The following is a 27202-nucleotide window of genomic DNA, read 5'->3' as shown; positions in this document are numbered from 1 at the left end:
GATACATACTCCATGTCTTCTAAACATGTAAAAAATCTGTTGTTGTCGTCGATAATAAAATCTTTCAAATTACCGTACCGTGCATTATAGTCACCAGGAAGGATAATTTCGCAACCTGGATGTTCATATATAACACAGCAGACAAGCTTTTATCTAAGTACTCTATACCCTTATGGATTCTATTGTCTGTCATTACAGAAGTATTTACAGGATGGATATATACAAAACCAGTAAGTACATTACGTGTTAGATTAGATATACTCTTATCAAATAACAGAAATATCATGTCTGTGTAGTCACATAACCCGGGAGTGAGTGAGTGAGTGAGAGACTGAGTATGGTTTTACGCCGCTTTAAGCAATATTCTAGCAATATCACGGCGGGGGACACCAGAAATAGGCTTCACACATTGTACCCATGTCGGGAATCGAACCCGGGTCTTCGGCGTGACGAGCGAACGCTTTAACCACTAGGCTACCCGACCGCCCCCGCATAACCCGGGAAGATTCCGGGGTAGAATAGTCTTCAGCAACCCATGCTTGCCGTAAAAGGTGACTATGCTTGTCGTAAAAGGCGACTAACGGGATCGGGTGGTCAGGCTAGCTGACTTGGTTGATGCATGTCATCGATCCGAATTGCGTGGATCGATGCTCATGATATTAATCACTGTTTGTCTGGTCCAGACTCGAATATTTACAGACCGCCGTCATATAGCTGGAATATTGCTGAGTGCGGCGTTAAACAACAAACCAACCAACAATCAGTAATAACACGGCACAGTCCGTGTAATAGTGTTGGTTGGTTTATTGTTTAACGCCGCACTCAGCAATAATCCAGCTATATGACGGCGGTCTGTAAATAATCGAGTTTGGACCAGACAATCCAGTGATTGATCTTCACGGGTCCCATGTAATAGTGAAGTGTGAAGTGTTCAAGTGCTCACTAGAATAAGTATTTAAGACAGCAAGAATGCGTACAGATAGGGCACCGATGCGTATTACCTAAAGAGGAGTGCTTTGACAGTTCGAGAAACCGGTACCTGTGCGTGTAAAATACTAATGATAAATAATCCATTTCGGTCACTACAAAATCAATCTACAGTAAATTAAATGTATATATTAGCCAAGAAGGGACACGAATATATTCACATAAATATATCATTCTATTTCATGTCAGTTTGTACTCTAGGACACAAGTGTTTGTCAAGTAGCCTAAAAATCTACGAATCCCACTGAACGTCTGAGATTTCATTTGGATGAGTGAGTGTGTGAGTGAGTGAGTTTAACGTCGCTTTTAACAGTATTCCTGTTTTATCACGGCATGTAAGCTTGATGTAGGAGGAAAGCCCGAAGTAACCCAGGTCTCAGACATTTACCACTTCGGTGAAACCCACGAGCACGGGTATGGTGCTGACAAACCTAGAAACATAATCGGGGCGAACCGGTATTCGAACCCACAATCATAGGTTTCTGGCGTGCCCAAGGGACGCAACACTGCACAACGAATCGCGGCGCCCTTAGACGACTGGGTTAACCGTGCTCCCCATTTGGATGAAGTGCAATCAGTTTTCATGTTGCTACTTCATTTTCCATACAGTTCGACCTGAACTGTTGCATCACCGGTTAGTTTTCACTGTTACGTCGTGGGGGCGGACGCTGTGGTAGAGGTGGTGGACTGTCGAGCGAAGGCGGTCCATTGACCCGTTGTGGCACAGTGCTTGGCTTCAGACCAGTTTGGTTTGTCGGTTGCTGTGATTCGGGTCTGTTTCTGGGAGACAATTCGAGACTTCTATCTACAGGATGCCTACAGTCATCATTTATTTGATCATCACTTGAAGATGCATCACCACATAGTTGATAATCACTTGAGGGTGCATCTTGTGTATGACGTGACAGATATTTTGGCTTTGGAGGGAGACGTGGTTTCTCATTCGTTTTCGTCTTCTCAACATTGTTCACATATATATTTGTTCTTGATCCGGAGCTTTCAGACGAACTCCCAGATTCCGCAAGGTACTTCTGTAATTGTAAGGCTTTTCCATTTGTCTCATTTCTTGGCAAAGGTTTTGGTTTAAGGCTTGGTTTACTGGGACTCGGGTGAACTTTGAATGTTTCTTTGTCAACCGACACACCGGTGCCGCCACCGACAAGTGTAGATGACGTAAAGGACGAGCGTGGCCCATCACATTGTAAGGAAGACCCTTCCACACTATCATAGTCATCTGACAGTATGGTGTCTGCAGGATCAGGATAAGCATACGGGTCGTCTTCACTTGATTGTCCCTCAGTATCTACAGTATCATACATATCTGGATTTCTGTCGGGACGGACTTCATCGCTGAAAGAAGAATTATGTTTAAATGTTAAAGTTTTTGTTGACGTGATAGTAAACGGGCAAAACAATTTGTAATATTTTCAGCCTCTCAAGTAGGGCAATAAAAAGCTCTTGCCGGGCATGGGATGAACAGTGGTTTAAAATCAAGGTAATATATCTGATAAAGTTCGCCCCATGTGTGACGGTTGATCCCTCGCCCAAAATTCCAGATAGGATCTGATCTTGACACTTGGTATCCATGGCTCATGGGTTTACTTAAAAAGTAAGCGTCCATGACCTCCGTCGCAGAGTGGAGTAACTCACTCACACACTCCAAATTGGATATGAATTTACACAATCAAATTTCATAAAGAAAGTATGTATGGACGACAGCATACTAAATGTCTTAATCTACATGCAAATGTTATGAGTATTTATAGACAGCACATCCTACTGTTAGACCAGACGGAATTACTAGTATATTGAAATATGTATTTTTGAGAATGATGATTGCACAGTCGTGATTTGGAAAATACCTTATATGTTCCAGTAATTTCTGTTGAACAACTGTCATCCGTGGCCTTTCATGTCGTTCTGGGCTCCAGCAGAGGAGCATGAGAGAATAGATTGTATCCGGGCACTTTTCCGGTTTGGGAAGAATTTGATGTCCAGATGTTGTGGTCAGGTACTCATATAACTGTAAAAATAGGAACACTTTAAAACATATCTGAAGGGACCCGTGAAGATTCGGGATAGAATATGATCTTCAGCAACCCATGCTTGTCGTAAAAGGTGATCCGCCTGTCGTAAAAGGCGACTAACGGGATCGGGTGGTCAGGCTAGCTGACTTGGTTGATGCACGTCATCGATCCCAATTGCATGGATCGATGCTCATGATATTAATAGATTGTCTGGTCCAGACTCGATTATTTACAGACCGCCGTCATATAGCTGGAATATTGCTGAGTGCGGCGTTAAACAACAAACAAACAAACATATCTGAAGGCTGGCAAAATACAGAATGGATGGTTGAGGGTATTTTTAACTCTGAGTATTTGATGAAAGTTTAAGGAAAACAGGCCGTTCACGTTTACCACTTTGTTGAAACCCAATATGACAAAGGGTTCAGAACAAGAGCCGATCTCCGATACCAACCCAGGAACTAAGGAAGTTGCAGAGAATAAAATAGAAAATAACGATAAATACAGCGCAGCAATGACGTTACCTTATCCTTCGGAATACTCTCGAGTATGTTTTGATGTCTTTGATTGTGGTAAGTGCTAAATTTGGAGAACCCATTCCACAAGATCAGGCCAAAACTGAAGACGTCACTCGCCCATGAGTAGGTACCGTCTCGTATTACCTCAGGGGGCGATCTGACAAAAATAATAATAATAAATCATCAGGGACGAAGCTGCAGCAAACAATAATTTGTTGTGAGTGAATGGGTTGCTTAAAACTTTATGCTGCCTTGAACAATATTTCAGTGAAATCTTGCGTTTGGTTGATTCCTTAGTGGATAGCTGTTAGCAAACGATTATGTATTGTACCACTTTGCTAATTGTTATCTTTGCTATCAAGTACTTTTCAGTGAGGTCACTGTGAAACAACAAACAGTACAAAGTATTACGTTCCAGAAATTACCTTCTGTACACATGTTCATCCTGTGGCACAACAAAACTGTCATCGGCAATCATTCCATCCTCAGTGTCACGTGACATACGGATATATCCAAGGTCTGAGAAGTATACCTGTGACAGGGAGAGAGGTAGGTTTGATGAGTCTTCACTTTGTGTCAAATAACATGTTTATCTCGTGGATTGACTTGGCAGCTGTTATTGACAATTGGGCAAAAGAGCGACAGGTCATCCCGAGGATATCATTTTAGGATGCTTGAGGAAACGTTGTGTTGTTATTTCTCTTAGGTTTCTGTAGAGACAGATTTATCTGTCAATTAACATGCTTGATTGTGGAATCAACTGACAATTATTACTGAAAAAAAAGATTTACTAACATGTCAGCTTCAGAAAAGTCCTACCCCTGCCACTTATGGTTCTGACAAACCTGGGAACATAATCCGGGAGAATCGGGATTCGAACTCAAGAAAAAAGGTCTATGATCTTACCGTGTAATTGCCTTTATCTTCAGTATAAGCTATCCAAATATTATCTGCACATAGACAACCATGGACCCAGGTTTGCTGATGTAGAAGAGACAACGTCTTTGCCACTGCACTCAAACAGCGAATGTACTCCACAGACCATAGGCCGAGGCTCCTAACATCCATCACATTGCTCAGTGAGACACAATCTCCAGTTGGGAAGTCATACACCTGCGTATTAAACATTACCTTGGCTACCAACAGGAGTGTTATGATTCATTTGTTACGTTCATCTAATGCAAACGAGAGGTGGCTGAACAGTTCTAAGCCTAACTACGAAGGATGTATGAAAGTGTTAAGTACACTACTTTTCATACTTACAGGCTGCATTCGAACCAAATACTCAACCAAGCAGCATTTCTCAGGCATGAAAGAGATTAGGTAATCTACCTTGACGAAAAAGGACAAACTGGCTACTGCGCTGTTATCAATTATCTCCGACCGAACCGGTTAACTCCAACATTTCTCAACACGGACTTGGTGTCTACTTAAGGGGATGATGCTCCTTCCTTTGCCACTGTACAAAGGAGGGCAGCGGAGTTGAAGAGGGGAAGAGAGAGACTCGAAATTGTCCCAAGATCAGGAAGACCTTCAACTGCCGCCACGAAGGCAAATGTTAAAATACATATGATTATGGATGATTGATGGCTCACCACACGCCACATAGCCAGTATACTAGGCATCTGAGGAATGAGGTGAGGTGAAATGGGGTTTAACGTCGCGTCCAAGATTATTTTACTTATATAGCGACGTGCATGAAAGTGTGTGTGTGTGTGTGTGTGTGTGTGTGTGTGTGTGTGTGTGGCTGCTTGTACTAGTCCGGATTGATGCCAATTTCTAGTGCTTGCACACTGAGATACCATGCCGCAGTTTAACATGAATACCCCACTCAGACACAGTACACTGACTCCGAGCTGACCAGTCCTTGGTTTAGCCCCTTAATGCCGTGCGACAGACAGGGTAACAACAAGTACGAACTTTTATCATCTTTTGGTATGACGCGGCCGGAGATCGAACCCTGAACCTTCCGCTCTCTGGGCGGACGCTCTACCTCTAGACTAAAGAGGCGGTTTCAGAGGAATAAACAGGACATAACAAAGATATCAGCATGTTGGGTCCTAGGGCTGCCGATCCTTGATCTGAAAAGCTCAAGCTTTATCACCTGTCTTGAGATCGTTTTGAGGCAGACTCAGCTGATTTTGTTGAGCGATTTGTAATCATGGATGAGTACAGAGACTAAACAACAGTCACAGTTGTGGAGACACCGCTTGTTCCCTCCTCCGAAGAAGGCAAAGTCTGTCCCATCCAGATGGCAAGGTGATGGCTTCGTTTTTCTGTGATTCCTAAGAAATCCTCCTGGTGGACTACAACCCGTAAACTGACTGAAGGTGTGTTGTTTCACCAGGACAGTGCACTTGTGCAAGAGTCTGTTGCCGCCATGGATGCACTGCATGACTGTTGCTTTGAACTCATTGAACACGCTCCATATTCGCCACATGTGGCACCGTCAGATTTCCACCTCTCCCAAACGTGACGCAGGTACTGTCTGGCAAGCATTATGCAAATGATGATAACGTCATTTCTGCCGTTAAGGACATGTTACACCACTAGCAGAATAGCATTTTACACCAGTTTGATCCAGACACTCCAGCATCACTGGCAGAAGTGTTTGCTTCGGGAGATGGATTATGTTGAAAATCAAGAAAGAAGTAACCCCCATCAATACAGTCCATTATAATTAGGTTCAGAACATTTCAGCCACCGCTCGTACCTTGGAATATCACACACATTGTCTGGTTAAACAACACTAACAGCAACAAGAAAATGTCAGTTTGAAACATTGTTCCCAAACATTATAACAGACCTGTTTAAACACGTTGATGAAACCCACGAGCACGAGTATGGTGCAGACAAACCGACCCATGAAGATCCGGGGTAGAATAGGTCTTGGGCAACTCACCTTGCTGTAAAAAGCGACACTGCTTGTCGTAAGAGGCGACTAACGGGTGGTCAGGCTCGCTGACTTGGCTGATGCGGCTCTCTGACTTGGCTGATGCATGTCATTGATACCAATTGCGTGGATCGATGCTTATGATGTCTGGATTGTCTGGTCCAGACTCGATTATTTACAGACTGCCGTCATATAGCTTGAATATTGCTGAGTGCGGCGTTAAACAACAAACAAACAAACAAGCAAAGCAGAGAAACCTAGAAACATAAAAGGAGCGAAGAACTGGTGGAGGTCAAATTGAGTATGAGAATAGGTATCGTAGGCTGTCTTCATAACATAGGTGGATGCTAAATGACTGCAAATTTGTATTGTAATGTACAGTCGTGATAGTAAATAACAGACTCTGGTTTATGCGAATGTGTGCGAATGTACATTTATAATCTTGGATTGTGTCGTTGTCCAAGTAATCAGCGAATGTTTTAGTTATATTCCTGGCACACCAAACATGGGAACTGATTTCCCCACCTGAACTAGAAATAAAAGAGACCAGCGAAGAGTGACAAGAAACTCCACACAAGACCGTATGACAAGAGAGATGTCTTCAGCTTTCCAATAGTCAACTTTCCCTTCATGTCGAGCAATATTCCTGCAGCTCCAGCCTATGGTGTCTACATTGCACAACTTTTGAGGTACAATCGAATATGCTCTTTGTACGGAGATTTTAAAGAGCATCATAACACTCTTGCTTGCCGAAAAGCTGTTACAACATTCATGGCCTCAATAAAGCTTTCAAAACATTTATTGGTGGACATTTCTAAATTTGACCCATCAATGACAAAAATGATGTCCGATGCAATTCCCTACCTTTACGTGTACCGTATGTTCCCGTGTTTTTTCGGGTGAACTTGTCTTTGCATATGTTATATGGCAGGATACGCTCAGCCTTTCATGAACACCTGGTATCATCACTTGATGGTGATTGATAAACACATACTTATGATTTAGTTTGAAATGTACATTGGACGCTTTCGGAAGATATTTCTTATGATTTCGGAAATGGTTTTGTCGCTCCAATAAACACTTTGTGACAATGTGGGGTATCAAACCCGAACTGAGGAGTGAACGATTTAACCACAGGGCTAACCAGAGCCCCTATGCTATACGTAGTAGCCACCATGTCGGTATGAAAAGCTTTTGTTACTAACAATCTTACCATGTATTCTGTGTCATTCCTTTTCTCAACAGCCACATGGCCGTAAATTCCTGGGATGTTCTCTGTGTTCAATTGTGATTCTTCTGTCTGCGTCAGGCGACGACACAGTATGTCCATTCTCTGATTTGGTTTAAGCTAAGAAACGAACACGGGATTAGATAGTAATCTTGAAATGTCTATATTAACGGCTCACCATAGATAAAATAAGGGGAAGATAAGCATGTATTAAAGGGGGGTATAGTTAAAGTACATATTTTGAAATTACAGATTAGGTCCAAGTTATGGAAACCTACTGTGAAAACATCTAAAAAATAGCAAACAAATGGAAAGCAATAAGGAATAGAAAGATGAGAAGACAAATACAAACAGGATATCTGTATATATTTGCATTCCTCTCTTTGAATAATTGCACTGAAATGAGATCTGATTGGCATATAAAATTCGGATTATGTGTATCAGAACAATTCAGCCATCTTGTACTTGTCACTAAAATGACATGCATTTGACGTATAATGAATGAAGTTTCATCTTGCTATTTTATATATACAATGGTGTTACTGCATTGAAACTAATATCGTTATATGAAGGGAATCAGAACAGGTCGTCGTTTGTGTACATGTTATATTTGAGTTTGATATGTGGGATACTGGTTGTGAAGACAAGGAACAATGTTACTCTGCTTGGAGGGCAATCACTTCAACGTGTTATGCATGGAGGGAAAAGCGATGCAAAAGTACCTTACCAAAAAATCTACATCGTAGCTTGGGCCCAAATCCTCGTACAACGGTTCATCTTTTGTGGAGGTAGTTTGACTTTCTTCAAAATTTTGGTACTCATGGACACACTCGTCTGCAAGAGATGTAATAAAGATATATTAAATACGAGTACGTTACAGATGACAGTTATGTGTAGACAATGAGTGTGACTCGCCAGGGGAAAATATGAAAATGACATAGACTGTAGGTGATTATTTTTCAAAATGAGCGAACCCCATGAGCATGGATTTGCAGAAGACAAATTATCTACAGTCAGTCTTAAAGGTACCAACACGGCGTACATACCCTGGAGAGACGTTGGGTTAGTCTAGTGGTTAAAGCGTTCTCTCGTCACGCCAAGGACCCCGGGTTTGATTCCAAACATGGGTGTGAAGTATGCTGGAATGTTGCTATGAACAGCGTAAAACCACACTCACTCACTCACTACCCGTTAGGTATGTGTAATTGTCAGCAAACAAATTTATATTAATACACACATGAACTTGCTGGATCAACCGAGACAAACATGTTTTATTAACTGTTGAAAGAGCAGAAATAATCACTGTATTGAACAAACTAGCGGAGATGCATTTTCTATATCTTGTATAGTGATATTAACAATAGTGCACTCAACATGACTAAATTAATTTTATGACTTGAAGTTGGAGAGGGATTAGAAAGGAATAGACATCTTAATATGATGTTAATGTACGGTGTAAGCCTACAACATTGATTGTCATGGAAGAACGTACCATATGCATAATCCCCTTCGGAAGCCTGAAAAACAAAACATTATTTCCGTGAATTTCCTAATGTTCCTAATGGATCGACTTTGATTATGTCCTGTACTAGATCCCATTATGATAGAAATTTTAATTAAATCTACAATAAAACGTTTTGTTTTGATCCGCATCATTAATTAATTTGAAGGTATATATATATATATATATATATATATATATATATACTAGTATAAAAAGCAGGTAGCAAAGGTACTGTAAGTCCCCATGGTCCCTAGTGTGGTGATCTACCTTCAATGGCTGGCGATTTATAGCCTTTTTTTCTCATGTTATTGTAATGTATAGTTCTCTTTTTTATGATTCCATACAAGTTTTATATCTTTTCTGTGATAAATCTAGTGTTTTTACTGTCCTTCGTTGGCAGGTTTTTATTATAATTTTGATAGTATTTATTATATCAAACCCTTGATAGTCACGATATGGCTGAAATATTGCCGATGTGACTTAAAATTTTAACTCACTCACTCACTCACATCCTGTTGTTTAAAGACGCACTCAGCAATATTCCAGCTATATGACGGCGGTCTGTAAATAATCGAGTGAGGACCAGACAATCCACATGCATTATTTAGTCTATTGTTAATGAGATCGCCAAAAGCAGCTTGGTCACCTACTTCTTTTGGGAGACCCTGATAGGATGATCTGTCAAGTCCAGGAAACAAAATGTCTGGAGTCACGGAAGTTATCTTTTCAGGTAGTTCTACAAGAAGATATCACACAATGCATATACAGAAGACAGACAACCACGTACCACAACATGATTAATATGAAGGCAGCAATATGAAATAAAGACAGTCAGATCAATGACTAGAAACTGATAAATGATCAGCATGAGAAATATAATTATGTTTGTTTTATTTTGTTTGTTTGTTGTTCAACGCCGCACTCACAACGATACCAAGGTTACTTTAAGCTAACATCAGCGTATGAGTGTCATATCAAAATCAAGCTTATGTTCGTTTCTTTGTTGCTTAACGCCGCACTATTCCGGCAATTCCGGTGGTCTGTAAATAATCGAGTATGGACCAGGCAGTCCAGTGATTGACAACATAAGCATCGATCTACGTATTTGGGATACGATGACATGCATCAACCAAGTCAGCGAGCCTGATCACCCGATCCCGTTAGGCGCCTTTTACGACAAGCATTGGTTGCTGAAGACCTATTCTCTAACGGAGAAATATATGTCCAACTATTAATGCAATCCATGTTAGAAGCAGGAAGCAGAAATCTTACCGCATACTGATTTAATAAAATCAAAGAAAATAATATTGGTATTCATATTATGATAACATTCAGAAGCAGAAAATAAGAGGAGAGTCAAACGGCCCGACGCCCAAGGTATGTAATTGCAACAGTGATTGTTATCCCATTAGGACATTCTTAAACATTGACCTCCTTGGCAACTGCGTCCTTAGCAACAAGGATGAACAATTGGTCAAACAGTGTATTACGCTGTCGGAACAAATGTTATATTGGTTTACCGTTGCAGCTGATGTAACGATCGAAGGTCTCCTCCAACCTGCTCTTTGCCTCACACACGGACAGGCGATGGGTATCATCATAGCGGGTGCAGCATTGGATGGCGTCAAATACGGAGGTAGGGATGCACCTTTCTTGGCACAACTTCTTTCTGTCTTCCTTTATCTGGAGCATGAGAAGCAAACTGACTGTACACTCTAAACAAGCAGGGCACAATACATACATAAAAACTACGCTATACGTTATGTTGCCTGTCCAAAATAGTTCAAATTCTACGACAATTCATCCAGACATACATTTGTTATCAAGACATTCCCAATATTGTGGATTCTATGTTGGTTGGTTGGTTGGTTGTTTTGCGCCTCACTCGGCAATATTCCAGCTCTATGACGGCAGTCTGTAAATAATCGAGTCTGGACCAGACAATCCAGTGATTGATATCATGAGCATCGATCCACGGAATAAGATTGATGACATGTTTCAACCAAGTCAGTTAGCCTGACCACCCGATCCCGTCAGTCGCCTCTTACGACAAGCATAGACGCCTTTTACGGCAAGCATGGGTTGCTTAAGACCTATTCTACCCCGGAATCTTCACGGGCCCATATACCTCACTCACTGAAACGCATTCACAGTTGCAATAATCTCGCAGCATGATGATAACATTTTTTTTGCCTGTCCAGTAGTTTCAATTTCTACGGACTGTGATCCAGTCAGACATTTGTTATGAAAAATGTCCGGACAGTTCTAGGATAAGATGGCTTGTATGTGGCTATCATCATGAGAACCTTGATAATCAAAACCTAAAATATTGGAATTTATTCAATCATTAGGCTGAGAATTTATTGCAATTGAGAATGTGAGTGAGGGTTATCACTACGCTGATCAATATTTCAAAATGATGTGACAACCTAATACGTTTGGAAAGACCGAATGATTCACAACGATACCCAGATTATTTTAACCAACTTTAGCTTTTGAGCGTGAGGTCAACTAAAACAAATCATACAGGCACTGTTGCCAACTCGAATGGGTGTATAGGTCCGTTTGTCCTGGTAAATGGTGGTAATAGTTGAGTGTAAAACCACATCTACAAATTCACAGTTATTGTTATATGATCGTGAGCGTTAAGGAACATTCACCAGATTGCCAATGGCGGACTCATTTTGTCCTTTGAGATCTGAGTAGGGGAGGCAACCGTGTGTGATGACTTCATAGATGAGATGCCCAACCATCCAATAATCAGACCGCATAGAGAAATGGTGTTTCTTGAGGGACTCTGGGGAAGACCATCTCGTGGGAATGGTTGAACATTCTCTGTCTAACAATAAAGTCAGTCATTATACGTAGCAAGCATAGATACAATAAATATTTGTCTACATTACAGATTAGTGTATTTATTAATGCATTACCAAAAGTAGAACATGTATGGACATACCAACAAGAGTTTCGTCTCGTCCACATTTTCGAGACAACATGAAGCGACACAGCTTGACAGATTTGCTCTGTTTGTTATATGCGAAACTTGCAGCAGTAAGATCTCTGTGTATTGTGCCATGTTCATGAAGGGCGATAACTGCTTCCAGAGCTTGTATCAGGAACTGCATGAGCTGAAGAGGTTTAAACCAGTCCTTGTTCTTGGCACTGTAATATAGCACCTTCTGGAAGTTCTGTTGGCTGTAATCCTCAGTGATGTAGAAAACAGGGAACTGGTCGATTCTGTACGCCCACATAGACAGGATACTCTTATGTGTAGAAAGAACTCTCAGAATCTCGACTGTAGTGAGGTGACCACAATCCGACGATTTGGATGGACTTCTGCTATGTTCCACAAGGACGTCCTCTGGAAAGTTTGAAAATACTTAAACCACAGTTTGTATGCAGCAAGACCTTAACGTGGAGTGTTGATGTCCGATCGCGCAAACTAAGTAACAGATAGAGGATAAATTACAGTACCTTATCGAGATATATAGGTACGGTTGCGAGAACAAATGGTCAGCCCAGTAAAACGTTTGTCAGAACTGTACTCTGTTTATTCAGGAAAAGTGCTGCCACTAATACTCTGTTTTAAAACAGTCAATACTTGAGGTAAACGAATAATACATATATGTATAAAGTGTACAGTGTGCGTAAGCATAACTTTTACACTTCCCATTTGAACCAATAACAAAACTTAGAATAGGTCTTCAGCAGCACATGCTTGCCGTTAAAGGCGACTATGCTTGTTGTAAAAGGCGACTAACGGGATCGGGTGGTCATGCTCGCTGACTTGGTTGATGCACGTCATCAATCCCAATTGCGTGGATTGATGCTCATGATGTCAATCACTGGGATTGTCTGGTCCAGACTCGTTTGTTTACAGACCGCCGTCATATAGCTGGAATATTGCTGAGTGCGGCGTTAAACGACAAACAAACCAACCAACAATAACAAAACACCCATTGGACCAAAGCCTTTAGCCTTTAGCTGTGTTCTAATGAAACTGGGCACCTCCTAGTTTTATACCTGTTGGTAAATTGACGTGTATCATGATTTTTTCTGATCCAATTTGAGTTGAAGCTACTTTCCAGCTTGTGCTGCTTGTAGAATGGTTGGTTGGTTGCTTGTGCAGGCGGTTGATGCTGATTGGATGTAGATGTGTCAGAACCTCTGTCACCATCAAACTGTGTGTTGTTTCAGCGTTGGCATCTTTCCACAGGGATACAGCACCCTGTCTGATCACAGGGCTTTGCGAAAACAATAAACATCTTGTCATGACATATATGCTTCTGTCCAAGTCCTTCAGTGACAATCCAAGAGCTGTGAAAGCAGCCTTTGCACGATCTTCTATATCCTCACCTACTGCATCTCCTGTTAACGAAGTTACAGCACAGTGATTTACTGAAATGCATCTTTCATAACTCGCAAACTCGTTCCATTGTAACGTCCTTCATACTTTATAGAATTCTTAAACCAACGTCCTTAGGTTCGTTGATAGGGGATATGCGAACAACTGGTTATTTAGGGTGATATTAGGGGGCACGGGTGGCACGGTCTTCTAAGGCTCGTGGGTTTCACCGAAGTGGTAAACGTCTGAGACATGCATCACTTCGGGCTTTCCTCCCACATCAAGCTGACACGCCGCGAAATAACTTGAATACTGGTAAAAGCGGCGTTAAACCCAACTCACTCACTAGGGTGATATAAGAATGACAATGCATTTCTATTAAATTACAAAAATTGAATGGGCATTCCACACAATCCTGGGACAGCCACGTATGCACTTACCTAAGGCATTCAGGTAAGCAACCATCCCAGTAGTGACCAACTGTACAACTCTCTTTTGTGGTTTTGGTTTCTTTAACACGTTTCGAACTCTGAGTTTCCCTGGCTTCAGTAGTGCTGGGAGTGTGTCTAAGGCCACGAGGGCAGTCTGGGGGTCGCCATGAAACACCTGTTTCAAGAAACAAAACAGTTTAGTTTAAAGATTAATTGTGCAACTGAACTTTGGGCATAAAATTCTTAAAACAACTAAAAGTCGGAAGTGTTATTTTATATGATTGCAGCGTTACTTGCCTAACACCGATTGGTCGATTGAAACAAACATTACTTTGAGGTTCACATTTCAATTATAACTATACCAAAACAGAAAACTTTCCAATTTCGAGCTTTAGGAGCTCAAAGTGCAAGATCAATCTTTTCTTTCTAAAAGACAAGAAAAGAAAGCATATCAATGTCACTTCACTATTCAAATATTACATGATAATTGGTCGGAATCAAAGAGGTGTTTGTCAATGTACCGGCAATGCATCCGCAAACATATTGACCTTGTGCCATACATGTTCTTTGTTATATGTATGGTAACAGTGATCCAGTGTATAGTCTATAAAAGGGAAATCCCTGAAAGGGTAATACCATTTCAGCCAAGTTGATGCACAAAAACATTTATATGCATTCAAGAAACAAATTCCACTATTTAGAAGACTTGAAGAGGATAAGAAGAGTTTTGAAATTAGGCATTGTGATTTAGAATGTTTACTATCAAGTTGCTGTTTTACCTCCATAAGTGTCCCCAAGACCATAGAGAAATGAACAGGCCAGGATTTCTTCTTCACGGACCAAAGTTGCTTCCAATTCGTTCCACATGCTGTGACTGCTTTGGTGACGTCATCAATACGTTTTTGTATGTCATCGACAAACACACTGATGTCACTCAGAGGAACCTCGTTTCCTGAGCTTGGCTGTGAAATGTATTGCTTTACCCGTTTGATCGTGGAATCCAAGGATGAATGACGAGATTCTTGGGACACCGCCAAATAGGTGAGAGTCAGAAGGTACGTGGAAATCAAATTATGCAGGAACACGGGATCTATAACATCAGTCTCTGTCAGACAGCGTTCAAACAAAGCCTTTTCAGCTGACTTCAGATCACCCCGATCAATAGTGTCGTGTTTAGTTGAAAGTAAGATGTCCCCGAGTTTAGTTAAAACTTTATTCTGTATCACAGGAACTGGAACTGCCAGAAGTTCCACTATTGCAGATATATCCTTCTTTGCAAAGATTTCTGGAAGGACTTTGGTCAGAAGACAGCGAACTGTGTTTGATCTGTTGCTACTGTCATAAAGTCTAGTCTTGCGGCACATCTCTCGAAGTTCAACTTTGGATGACCCTGATAATTTGGAAAATAGATGTGGAATTAAGAACAGTGACCAATAAGACCAGCTACAGAGAAAAAGGTGCCCTAAATATATCCCTAAGACTAACTGAGTCTACAAAGAATCATTTGATGTTCATATACTCACCGACAAAAGAAACGCGAATACAGTATATGTTGGTTAATATATGTTTGTTTGTTGTTTAACGCCGCACTCAGCAATATTCCAGCTATATGACGGCGGTCTGTAACGTAATCGAGTCAGGACCAGACAATCCAGTGATTGACATCATGAGCATCGATCCACGCAATTGGAATCGATGACATGTATCAACCGAGTCAGCGAGCCTGACCACCCGATCCCGTTAGTCGCCTTTTACGACAAGCATATTCGCCATTTACGGCAAGCATGGGTTGCTGAAGACCGACCCGTGAAGATTCCGGGGTAGAATAGGTCTTCAGCAATATATCGACTTTATTTGGTAATTGAATTTACTAAAAATATACCTGTGCGTTTCTTTTTTTGAAGAGTGTATATCTAATGCCCGACATATCTCACTTCTACTGCTATGAATATAATTGGTCAACCATCTGTCTGCAAGCATCCGTAAAAGGCGACGCTGCTTGTTGTAAGAGGCGACTAACGGGATCGGGTGGTCAGGCTCGCTGACTTGGTTGATGCATGCCATCGATCCAAATTGCGTGGATCGATGCTCATGATGTCAGTCACTGGATTGTCTGGTCCAGACTCGATTATTTACAGACCGCCGTCATGTAGCTGGAATATTACTGAGTTCGGCGTTAAACAACAAACAAACAAAGAAAAGAAGTGTAAGCATCCAGTTTACAAGGTACATGTACACTGCGTTTAAGTGCAGAGTTTATTTGTATTGCCACTTATACTTTTATTTGGTGACATTATAAAGTTGAGAAGGTCACAGACATGTAGGCATAGATATGCACCAAACAATACCCGACATACCTCAATGCCAGAGCAATAAATGACAGGCGAACAGTCTATCTGAAGATATCCCTCTTACGACGTACAGTGTATTCATGGGAAGGGTTGTTGATTTTTCCTCTTAAACTTTTCTTTAGTGTCACTACACACGGGTCAGTCAGTACACACGGGCCACATTAAATGGCTGACGCCAAAAAGGGAAGTAAATGCAGCGTTTTGATTTGTCCGCTTTGCGACAATATAGACAGGTGAATGTTAGACTGGATTTTAGAAACTTAATCTATTTCGAGAAATGCAGCTGAAACAGGAACCGGAACACTATCGACACGGGATATCGGAATACCACGTCAAGTAACTTAGCTCTACATTGTAAACATCGGTTGCTGTTTTGGCGATTGGAGTGGAAGGTATGCCAAATGAATCAAATGACCAAAGTAAAGGAATAATACAAATTCTGTAGACTCACATTCATACTGTTTATAAAGTTAACGATAGCACAGAGATGAAAAGCTGTGACGCATGCTGCTACGTGTTTATAACAATGACCTGTTTTCTAAGAACCCGCTTGTCACCTTCCCAAAATGAGCTTGTTATTGCGAAAGGCGGATTTTGTTCCCGTTCTAGGCTTGTTATTATAACGCACGCTAAAGCAGTCAGTCATACACTCTCGGTTGTTATCTATGCACGCAGTTATCAGTGTTGAATTCTTAACGAACAGTGCAAACTTATTGCGAAATAGCGTGACATGGTTTCGATATCATTTTGAAGTTGCATATATGATTGGTGTTCATGCCCATTCACTACCATTTTGTTGATGCAACATTCAAACTGAAATATATGTATGATCTTGTGTGAACGTCGATGCTCTGCGCTATGTATACTCGTTATCACATGTATTAATATATACTTGTATCCTTTCAGTTATGATAAATACCCTGAACCCATTCGCTGTCCTAGTTTAATTTTGGATATGACGTTGCATCTCCATCTCCCACATCAGGACTTTGCCAATCATTTATCTCGCACGTGAGAGTACTATTTGCTTCCATGGCTGTCTGTAGCGTCCTGCCATTCGCATGAAAATATCCGGTACCAAGTGGTTCCGGGGTATTTATAATTTGACAGTAATACATAACACACTGGATCAATCATCGAGCATGGCCGCTATGCTGTTCACTTATATTGTAATTTAAATACCTACCCGTGATGATTCCGGGGTAGGATAGGTCTTCAGCAACCCATGCTTGCCGTAAAAGGCGACTATGCTTGTCGTAAAAGGCGACTAACGGCTCGGGTGGTCAGGCTCGCTGACTTGGTTGATGCATGTCATTGATCCCAATTGCGTTGATCGATGCTCGTGATATTAATCACTGGATTGTCTGGTCCAGACTCGATTATTTACAGACCGCCGTCATATAGCTGTAATATTGCTGATTGTGGCGTTAAACAACAAACAAACAAACAAAATATATAAATACCTCATTTAAACAGCAACTAAAGACACTTCTCTACCTGGACAGTTTATTGTCGTCAAAACTAACACCAATTGTTCCGGTAAAAACACATTTAAACAGATTTACTGTACAAAAGTAGCAAACAGAGACACTTCTCTACCTGGACAGTTTATTGTCGGAAAAAATAAAGCCAATTGTTCTAGTAAAACACATTTAAACAGCTTGAGTGTATGACATTTTTAACTCTGAGTAATAGATTTTGGTGACATTAATCCACTTACTTTCCAGATAGATGTGGTATTGTTAAGCTGTAATCATAACATGAAGGATTATAAGTTTCTATAGGAAACAATCATCAACCTTTTGATGTGGACGAGTGTTTAGTCAACATAATATTAATCTGTTTACTTGGCATTCAATCAAAGTTGGTTTAGTGCAAATAGCGACGTTTCTAGGTACAAACATACTTATTTCCATAAAGTGGAGGGATTGGCAAACAATCAAATTTTGCCTCTGAATGCCTCTCCCAAACATGATACACATACAAATTACAATGAATTGAAAGTGGCATGAGACATAGCTTACATTATAAAATTGACATTAAAGATAATTATTGCTCTGTGAGTGTTTAATTACTAGATTATCTTTCGTAACTACAGCTACGTTATTATTTACATCCAGCACAACAACATCGCAGTATCACATAGCAAAATCAGACAATATCTCTAAATCGGCAAGAAGATAGAATAAAACTGTGCACTGATTTTAAAATTTCAAAATTTGTTACAGTCGTTAAATCTACGTTTCTAGGTGCAGTCTTACAAGCTGGAACCACATTTCAGATAATCCTATAAACACATGTTTACGCTTCATAAACTATCTGCTATACTACATAATTGTGCCTCCATACGTTTCAGCCAGTCGTCTGACGCGCCGCGATTCGCTGTGCAGAGTTGCGTCCCTTGGGCGCGCCAGAAACCTATGATTGTGTGTTCGAATCCCGGTTCGCACCGATTATGTTTCTAGGTTTGTCAGCACCGTGCGCGTGGGTTTCACCGAAGTGGTAAACGTCAGGGACCTGCATCACATCGGGCTTTCCTCCCACATTAAGCTGACACGCCGTGATATAACTGGAATACTGTTAAAAGCGGCGTTAAAACCAACTCACTCACTGAACATTTCAGTAAGGCTTTCCATAATGGTTGGAGAACTTGTCACTGGCGAAAACATTTGAGCTATGATATAAACAGTAACAGATTTAATCTAATCAAATCTATGAACGAAATCCTGTGTAGAACATAATGACAAATATTCTGTAAAAGTGGTGTAAGACAATACAAGGTGAACATTTATCACTACTTATGACTACTACATAAATGACATAGAAAATTAACTTGTGTCCAATAATGTGAAAAGATTAACACTAAGCTATAGCCTTGGTGACGATGAACTGTCTATAATTATCTGCCGTCATATAGCTGGAATATTGCTGAGTGCGGCGTTAAACAACAAACAAACACACAAACAAACATATAATTATCTGTCTGCTAGTATTGTTGTATGCGAGCAACTGTGCTGGTAGCTGTCAATCTCTACGATTACAGAATTCACTGAATTCTATTACCGTTTTTTTTGTAAAATGAATAAACACGCAAATAGGTTTATTTGGCAGTAGGATGAAAAGTTAGTAATTAACCTATTGAGATTGTAAATAAGTATACATATATTGGTGTGATCTTCAGCAGCAACCGCCAGAAAATATATTGTCAACCAAGCTCACAAAGCATTGCATCTGTGATACGGACGTTTGAGATATACTGATATATCTTTTGAAATGTAAATTTTATTTTTTTCTCGTACAATGTGTCCTTAAGGGAAGGGTGTTTCGAAAATGTTATTGCTGACAATTCATCCAGACATACATTTTTTATCAAGAAATTTCCAATGGGGGCTTATATGTTGGTTGGTTGGTTGGTTGTTTTACGCCGCACTCAGCAATATTCGAGCTATATGACGGCGGTCTGTAAATAATCGAGTCTGGACCAGACAATCCAGTGATTGATATCATGAGCATAGACCAAGGCAATTGGGATCGATGACATGCATCAACCAAGTCAGCGAGCCTGTCCACCCGATCCCGTAAGTCGCCTTTTACGACAAGCGTAGTCGACCTTTACGGCAAGTATGGGTTGCTGAAGACCTACTCTACCCCGGATCTGATATTTACATGTACTCACATTTCAGGAGATGGTGAGGCTTGTACTGTATCTTGCTAGACAGAAAGTAAACCCCGGTGTCTCTACACTGCTGATTTTCTACATGACTGACAAAGACGTCAGGCTCTCCAAGCGGTGGGTTGGAATAAGAACTAATACCAGAGTCAGAATCATAACCATTCTCCTCCCTTGTAGCAGACGACAAATCTGAAGCAGACGTGTGGGCCAGTTCAGTAGCAGACGACACACAGCTAGGAGGCTGTTGGGCAATCTCCACAACCTTGTCAATGATCTTGTTATAGTATGAATCATTCACTAAGAGCATCTTTGTAACTTCTTTGTAAACCTCCGGAACTTCTTTCGGCGTACATTTGACGTGTATGAATAAATATTTCTGAGTTTGGTGATCTCGGAGAACGTCAGTTAAACTCGATAGGCGGTTGATCATGTCAGGGCACAGGTGTATTATTGTCACAAGGGTGCTGTCCACCATTTCCTTGAACCTCTTCACAAAAGTAGATCCGATGCCATAATCCCCCCTCCCTTCCATGACACACACGACCCCCCGGGTCTCCAGATCCTCACACATACGAGCATACTGTATTTCACAGTCAACATTCAAGCATGTGACTATATGTACGCGAGCGTCCGACATCTTGGTAGTAGAATCATCTGTATTCACACTGTTGTCGTCACGAGACACAAGGCTCCTTCAATAAACAGATATGTCTGTCCACCACGGTGTATCAGATTCATACATACATTTACCAGGCCTGACAGAAATGCGAAGCCACGGCCCTTGTAGATTCGCCTTTCAACTTGTAGCGCTTCTATGTGTCAGTAAGTATTCATGTCATTCAACTGTCCCCTTCTCCAAATAGACCGCACATGTACAGTAGATGTAACATCTGATGTAAGAATAAATATCTGCACTACATGTACATATACGTCACCTGAGGTGACGATAGAGAGAGATACAAGACTGAGCCAATCGCAGTTATTCAGCTGAACAATTACCCGAGACTGGGAATACCCGAGAGAGGCGTATGGAGTGTTAGGAATAGACCCGGATATAGTATGACCCTGCGTCTTCGGGATATAATACGCCTTTCTTAGCTGACCTAGTTTATGCTGTGAGGAGCTGTTTCTTTCAGGTGTTGTCAAGGTCAGGTGTCGGATACCCCCTATGAATGTGACTTACACAGTTACCTCCCTTCTGTAGACGACCCGTGCCTGGCCCACCCGAGTGGTACTCATAATACAAAATATGATACAGATTTATGAAGCATATTGACACAGCAACCACAATGTCCTACTTGCTGCAGCTTTGAAGATCTTAACATAAGGAGACGTCGAACAGGCGAGTATTTGTTTGTTTGTTGTTTAACGCCGCACTCAGCAATATTCCAGCTAAATGACAGCAGTCTGTAAATAATCGAATCTGGACCAGACAATCGAGTGATTAACACAATGAACATCAATCTACGTAATTGGAATACGATGACATGCATCAACCAAGTCAGCGAGCCTGACCACCCGATCACGTTAGTCGCCTCTTTCGACATGGGTTGCTGAAGAACTATTCTAACCTGGATCTTCATAGGTGACAGGCGAGTGAATATTTGAGGTGACTGCACATGGGTTGAGTCATAACAGGTTGGGTGTGGATAAAAGGTTCAAGAAGCTATTGAGAAGATTTGATTTTGAATAATTACAGACACAAATGAACACCGGAGTGACACCAGGTCTGAAAAGCTTCTGAGCAACATTCATGTGTGTTTATCGTCAGTGGTGAATATCGTCGCTATATCGCTGAAATAAATTAAATTAAATTTTAACTCACTCAGAGGCGACTGAATGGGTCGGTGTTTAGGCGTGGCGACTTAGTTGATAGCATCTCATCATACGCCGGCGGCAATGCTTCAGTGAATAGATTATTCACAGACAGGCTGGTGGTATCGCTGTGTGTGTCTCAACAAACAAACATCTATCAATAAACATTTGTTTTGTCTTACCAAACGGTTCAATGAATTATTCTATCACTAGAGAAATAAAAGAGCCCTCAACCATGTTATAATGGGTAGGTTCCATAAATATTTGGAACATTTGTACATTTATATGTGTCAATTGCTCTTTCATGAATGTTATATTTTCCGCCTTAATTATCCCAGCGGTAATATTAATTGCTGTAATATTTACAGCTGTAATATTTACCGGATTGAGAAAAGGGTCTCCTTACCCTGACACATCTTCAAAAGAATGTCACATTTCGGGAGGACAAACGGTTACCTAAATCTATTGTAAGTTAAGTTATATTATAACAGTTACGCAACAGGACAGCTGACAAAGACATCTGTATCTCTTGTACTCAAATATGTGCTGAGATAAAGTTTTTTAGGATGGCAGTTCGATAATGCAGAACGGATGCAAGCCCGGCTGTTATCGATTCCTCGTCAGTTTAATCAAACATGGGGTATGCCCTGATTGCAGCCCACTGATGCAATCCTACCCCTCATTGCGTGTTATTTACACAGTAAGTGTTTGTTGCGTGACGTCACACAACAGTACTCCCGCCATACGACGGCAGCCTGTGAACAATCGCGACTTGACTAGACTGAAGTGATCGACCAGTAAATCAAGTGACACGATAGGGCTAAAAACTAAAAACCAGTGCCGTCGCCATCCTGTGATGCAGTGTTGTTGAATTACATGTTTAACCCATTGTAAATATAAAACGTAAAAGCAGAAAATACCCAGCCTCTAATATACCCCGATACAGATTCTATTGGGTGTAAATGGCGAAAGAGTAGTGAAAATTATATGGGGTTAAACTATTAATGCTCTGTCAAGTGTGTAACGTTATACAATGACTTAGTCCAGCTTTTAACTTTTTTGGAACAAGTCCTTTTTATTTATGAAACTATTCACCACCACACATTGACATGAGAGATTTGGAGCCCATTGAGGTTTTAAGGGCTCGGTATTATCACATTATTTCCACTTACAATGGGGAAAATGAATCACAGCGAGTATGTTCTGGTCAGTGTGACATTCATGTCTTTTGCCTTAAGGTAATGATCAGATTCCGTCTGAAGTCAGTCATGCGCAGCAAGTCTCATCGTATTTCTGTCCTTGACTCGTGCTGTGCTGTGAATGAAACTGGTCATGCACACAACTGCTGCACGGAAACGAATAGGGACAAGGGAGGTAACTCTTATAGCAACAATGCACGACACACACATGAACATAGACAGACCAACTTGTGTCCCACGTTCACCTTCTATGCTGATACTTCTACCCTTATCCGTGAAGATTCCGGGGTAGAATAGGTCTTCAGCAACCCATGCTTGTCGTAAATAGGCGACTATGCTTGTCGTAAATAGGCGACTAACGGGATCGGGTGGTCAGGCTCGCTGACTTGGTTGATGCATGTCATCGATCCCCATGGCGTGGATCGATGCTCATGATGTCAAACACTGGATTGTCTGGTCCAGACTCGATTATTTTACAGACCGCCGTCATATAGCTGGAATATTGCTGAGTGCGGCGTTAAACAACAAACAAACAAAACAAACAAAAACCCTTATCCATACTACATATAATATCTTAGTGCTGGTGTACATGTAGTTGGCTCAAACGATTCCCCCTAAATTTGACTCTAGAGTCATATGGGCCTAGGCTCACATGACTCCCCTAGCCAGGCTCAAACCAGTCCCTCTAGGCTAGGCTAACTCCCCTACTGGGTCCAAATGACTCCCCTTGTTTTGAACTAAAATAATTACAGAAAAGATCAAACATATCTTGTATTATAAAGGTGTTCAACCCCTCTTCCTCATTTTCTATTCTGAAATGTCAGGTTAAGAACAATCCCACATATTGTTTGTCAGGTGTTTTAGTACCAGTTATTTTATTACAGTTTTATATTTAACATTATTTAGAAAAACTCCAGGTGCCTCTCTTAAATGACCATACAAAAAACCTATGATTTATTATCAGAATACTCTGTGTCCTACATCCGATTCTTTGATATCAGACTCAAACTACTACCCCTGACCTATATTCGTTTTTTGAGTATCAGGCTCAAACTACTCCCCCTGTTCTTTATCCGATTCTCTGATAACAGGCTAAAACTACTCCCCCTGTTCTTTATCCAATTAGGACCGCCTCCGTGGTCTAGTGGTAGAGCGTCCGCCCGGAGAGCGGAAGGTCCGGGGTTCGATCCCCGGCCGCGTCATACCAAAAGACCTTAAAGGATGGTACTTGTTGTTACCCTGTCTGGCGCTCGGCATTAAGGGGCTAAAACAAGGACTGGTCGGCTCGGAGTCAGTATACTGTGGGGTATGAGTAGGGTATGAATGTTAAACTGCGGCATGGTATCTCAGTGAGCTAGCACTAAAAATCGGCATCAGTCCGGACTATTACAAGCAGGCAAACACACACCCACGCTATATAATTATTAGTGCAATAATCCAAATATTTGATATAAGGCTCAAAGAACTCCCCCTGTTCTATATCCGATTCTTTGATATTAGGCTCAAACTCCCCCCCCCCCCCCCCCCCCCCTGTTCTATATCCGATTCTTTGATATCAGGCTCAAACTACTTCCTTGTTCTATATCCGATTCTTTGATATCAGGCTAAAACTACTCCCCTGTTCTATATCCAATTCTAAAATTTAACATCCTCACGCTACGCGGGGTTAAATCTACAGGTAACCTAGCTCTTCATTGAAAAAACAGTATGTTTATCTCCTAAATATCACTAATTCAATCTTTGATATTACAGAAATCATTTAGTAAGGTTCATAATTCATTTATATTATACATAGGTATAATTTCTATGACTTTCACCATCCCCACTTGCAACTAAGTATACTTGTCCTGTGATGTGAGAAGGCTTTGCTTGCACTTAAGGGTATTAGTAAAGTCGCTAAAAGCTGTTTGCGCCAAGACCCTGGTTTGATTCTCAAAATGGTAGAATCTGTGTAGCTAGTTTTGTGTGCCCCCAAGACGCGTGAGACAATACTCATTGCCTCCAGGTTGATATTATGCGCCTGCCATGCTTCTATGCATACAGCATACCTGACGGATCTCGAGGCAACTTAAGCAGGTGGTCGTGCAGCAGTAACTGGGATCCCAGCCGAGCGACATAGTTGGTGTTTTAGCAAAGTGGACAAAAGCTACAATATCTAAACATTCGTCCACCCGGATGACCAAGTCTACTTCAGCATCACAATTCGTCGTGCCGAGTTACGACCCATAGCCTTGCTCAATGGTTTCTCAAAAGCAGTACACGTCTATGGGCTGCTTCATTTTGGACCCTCCTGACGCATCAAAATGAAACAATGCAAAAACTGAAAACTGCTCAGCGGTATTAAATCAAACTCACTTATTCACTCGCTAACTCAACCAAACAGAAATGTCCTTTGCTTGAGAAACCAAGTTAACCAAAGTGATGTTATTGCTTTTCCTTAGATTTTGTATCCACACTAAAAAATCCTTTCAAACAAGGCTAAAGGTTAGCAGGGATCACTAATACCCCTGACTTTGTCTCCAACATTCTTTGTTCGAGACAAAAAAAGAGCAATATTTCTCAGAAAATCCGCTTATCGTAATCGAACTTTGCACTGCAAATCTCCTATTCGTACAGAAACCGGGACGGTAAATCACATAAATAATTTCTCCAAGCAATCTTCTAGAAGTGTCGCCTTGACAAATAACACGTTCCACAACCTGGTGTAAACTATACAGCTTTAACTAGAAGTGGATCCTCTGAAAAGGGGCATTAGAGGCCTAGAAACCTCCATACGCAGGAACTAGTTTAGTATTGTTCGGTGAAATTCCAGAAATACCAGAAAAGGGATGAGACAACCATTCAATTAAAACCGCCCCTTGCACCGAAGCCAACGTTTAAAATTCAATGGGATAAGGATGACAATTTTTGTTTAAAAATTGCAGTGATTTTTTACAAGGTCATGCTTTGGTACCAGTGGCGACATCAGGTTCCTTTGTTGCTTCAAAAGAACAGTACGACGATCTTCCATGACCAGCTAAACCACCAACATCACCACGCACACCCTCATTCATAAACCCCACCAACCCCCCAACCCCAACCCCAACATCCGCATCCGCCTCCATTCCCATTCCCATCTTCAACAGTGCCTCGAGACCTTACCTTAAACCACATCACTCCCACTATCTCCTATTCTGAAGACAACAATGTAACCTATGAGGGTTCTGTCCATATTATAATGACTGCTCTTTCGGCCTCCTCATCACTGCAGTAACGTGGTAAAAGGGTTCCTTATTATATATTTGATATATATAGAAATTTAGGCAAACTCAAAAAGCTCATGTCTTCACATACCGAGTTCGGGTACTTATGCAGAGTTAGTTCCCTTATTCCTGACAGTATCCCGGTCACCACCCGAAAAGAAAGTGCTACCCATATGTATGCTTGCAAGGAATTGAACGTGTTATCCGAGGTCCATGACCAACGTTTGAAATGAACGTATCATTTGGCAGCCAAATTTGCATTTATTACTCAGGTCATGACATAAAAGAGCATTCGAGTGACTATGAACATATATGACAGAGGTGGGTAGATATGGCCATCGTCTTCATGTATTGTCTAACTTGTGAAATAATCGTTGTTCTTAGATTACCCAGATGTCATTACCCTCAAAATCGTGTATGACAGGATTTAGATTTATCCAGCGTTCAATACGCTCCTAAATGTTCGGGCATAGGTTAACAGACGGTTGCCATATTGACACATGTTAGCATTTATTTTAATGGTTCGGCAATAGTACTGCATTGTATTGTCTGCATTGGCTCGCTGGTGTGCAGCGACTACACCAGTGACCTAATGAGGTTTTAGTAATGTATGGCGAGGGACCATATGGTGCATGTCAAAATAGGGAATTGTATTGGACATAATTTTGTCACTGATGCATTAAATTTAGAAATGTCCTCTACATGTCTATCATAAAACTGAGACATTGAACGACCATAACAACAATGCAAAAACCCATACATGGTATTAAATAATAGAAGAATTACATCAAACAAAATAAATCTTAACCAAGCTGAAAACAGAGACAATGTCGCTGACTTCGTCATTGAACCGATTTATCATCAGCCAAACATGAACAATGCACACACACTATTGCAGTCGATAATATATAATGCCACCGTACCAACGCAGAGTGCAGTTAATATTACACATAATGCATGTTCACTATACGGTATTGTTACAATCCTTT

General features: G+C 41.1%; 1 protein-coding gene across 1 annotated transcript; it reads right to left on the bottom strand.

Annotated features, from left to right (window-relative positions):
* Positions 1-1413: 1413 nt before the first annotated feature.
* Positions 1414-21326, bottom strand: LOC124143377. Its single transcript, XM_046512335.2, has 16 exons — positions 19961-21326; positions 14713-15323; positions 13943-14108; positions 13181-13525; positions 12114-12518; positions 11818-11996; positions 10678-10840; positions 9808-9893; positions 9146-9170; positions 8381-8487; positions 7639-7773; positions 4439-4645; positions 3958-4064; positions 3539-3689; positions 2850-3010; positions 1414-2337 (listed from the first exon to the last, which is right to left on the bottom strand). Exons 1-16 carry the CDS (start codon positions 20592-20594, stop codon positions 1623-1625), a joined length of 4197 nt encoding a protein of 1398 aa, XP_046368291.2. The 5' UTR covers positions 20595-21326; the 3' UTR covers positions 1414-1622.
* Positions 21327-27202: the final 5876 nt, after the last annotated feature.

Source organism: Haliotis rufescens, unplaced genomic scaffold (assembly GCF_023055435.1).
Source record: "Haliotis rufescens isolate VD_foot unplaced genomic scaffold, xgHalRufe1.0.p SCAF_108, whole genome shotgun sequence".
NCBI classification, from domain to species: Eukaryota; Metazoa; Mollusca; class Gastropoda; order Lepetellida; family Haliotidae; genus Haliotis; species Haliotis rufescens.
Note: the sequence above shows the minus strand (reverse complement) of the source record. Positions and strands in the feature narration are given on the sequence as shown.

Excerpts from the sequence above, each read along its gene's own strand:
- LOC124143377 (XM_046512335.2), bottom strand. The coding sequence starts at position 20,594 with ATGTCGGACGCTCGCGTACATATAGTCACATGCTTGAATGTTGACTGT. Across the intron at positions 9,171-9,807 it reads ATCAGGGTCTCCCAAAAGAA|GCTTCCGAAGGGGATTATGC; the intron begins GTAGGTGACCAA and ends TTTGTTTTTCAG. Across the intron at positions 2,338-2,849 it reads AAATTACTGGAACATATAAG|CGATGAAGTCCGTCCCGACA; the intron begins GTATTTTCCAAA and ends TTCTTCTTTCAG.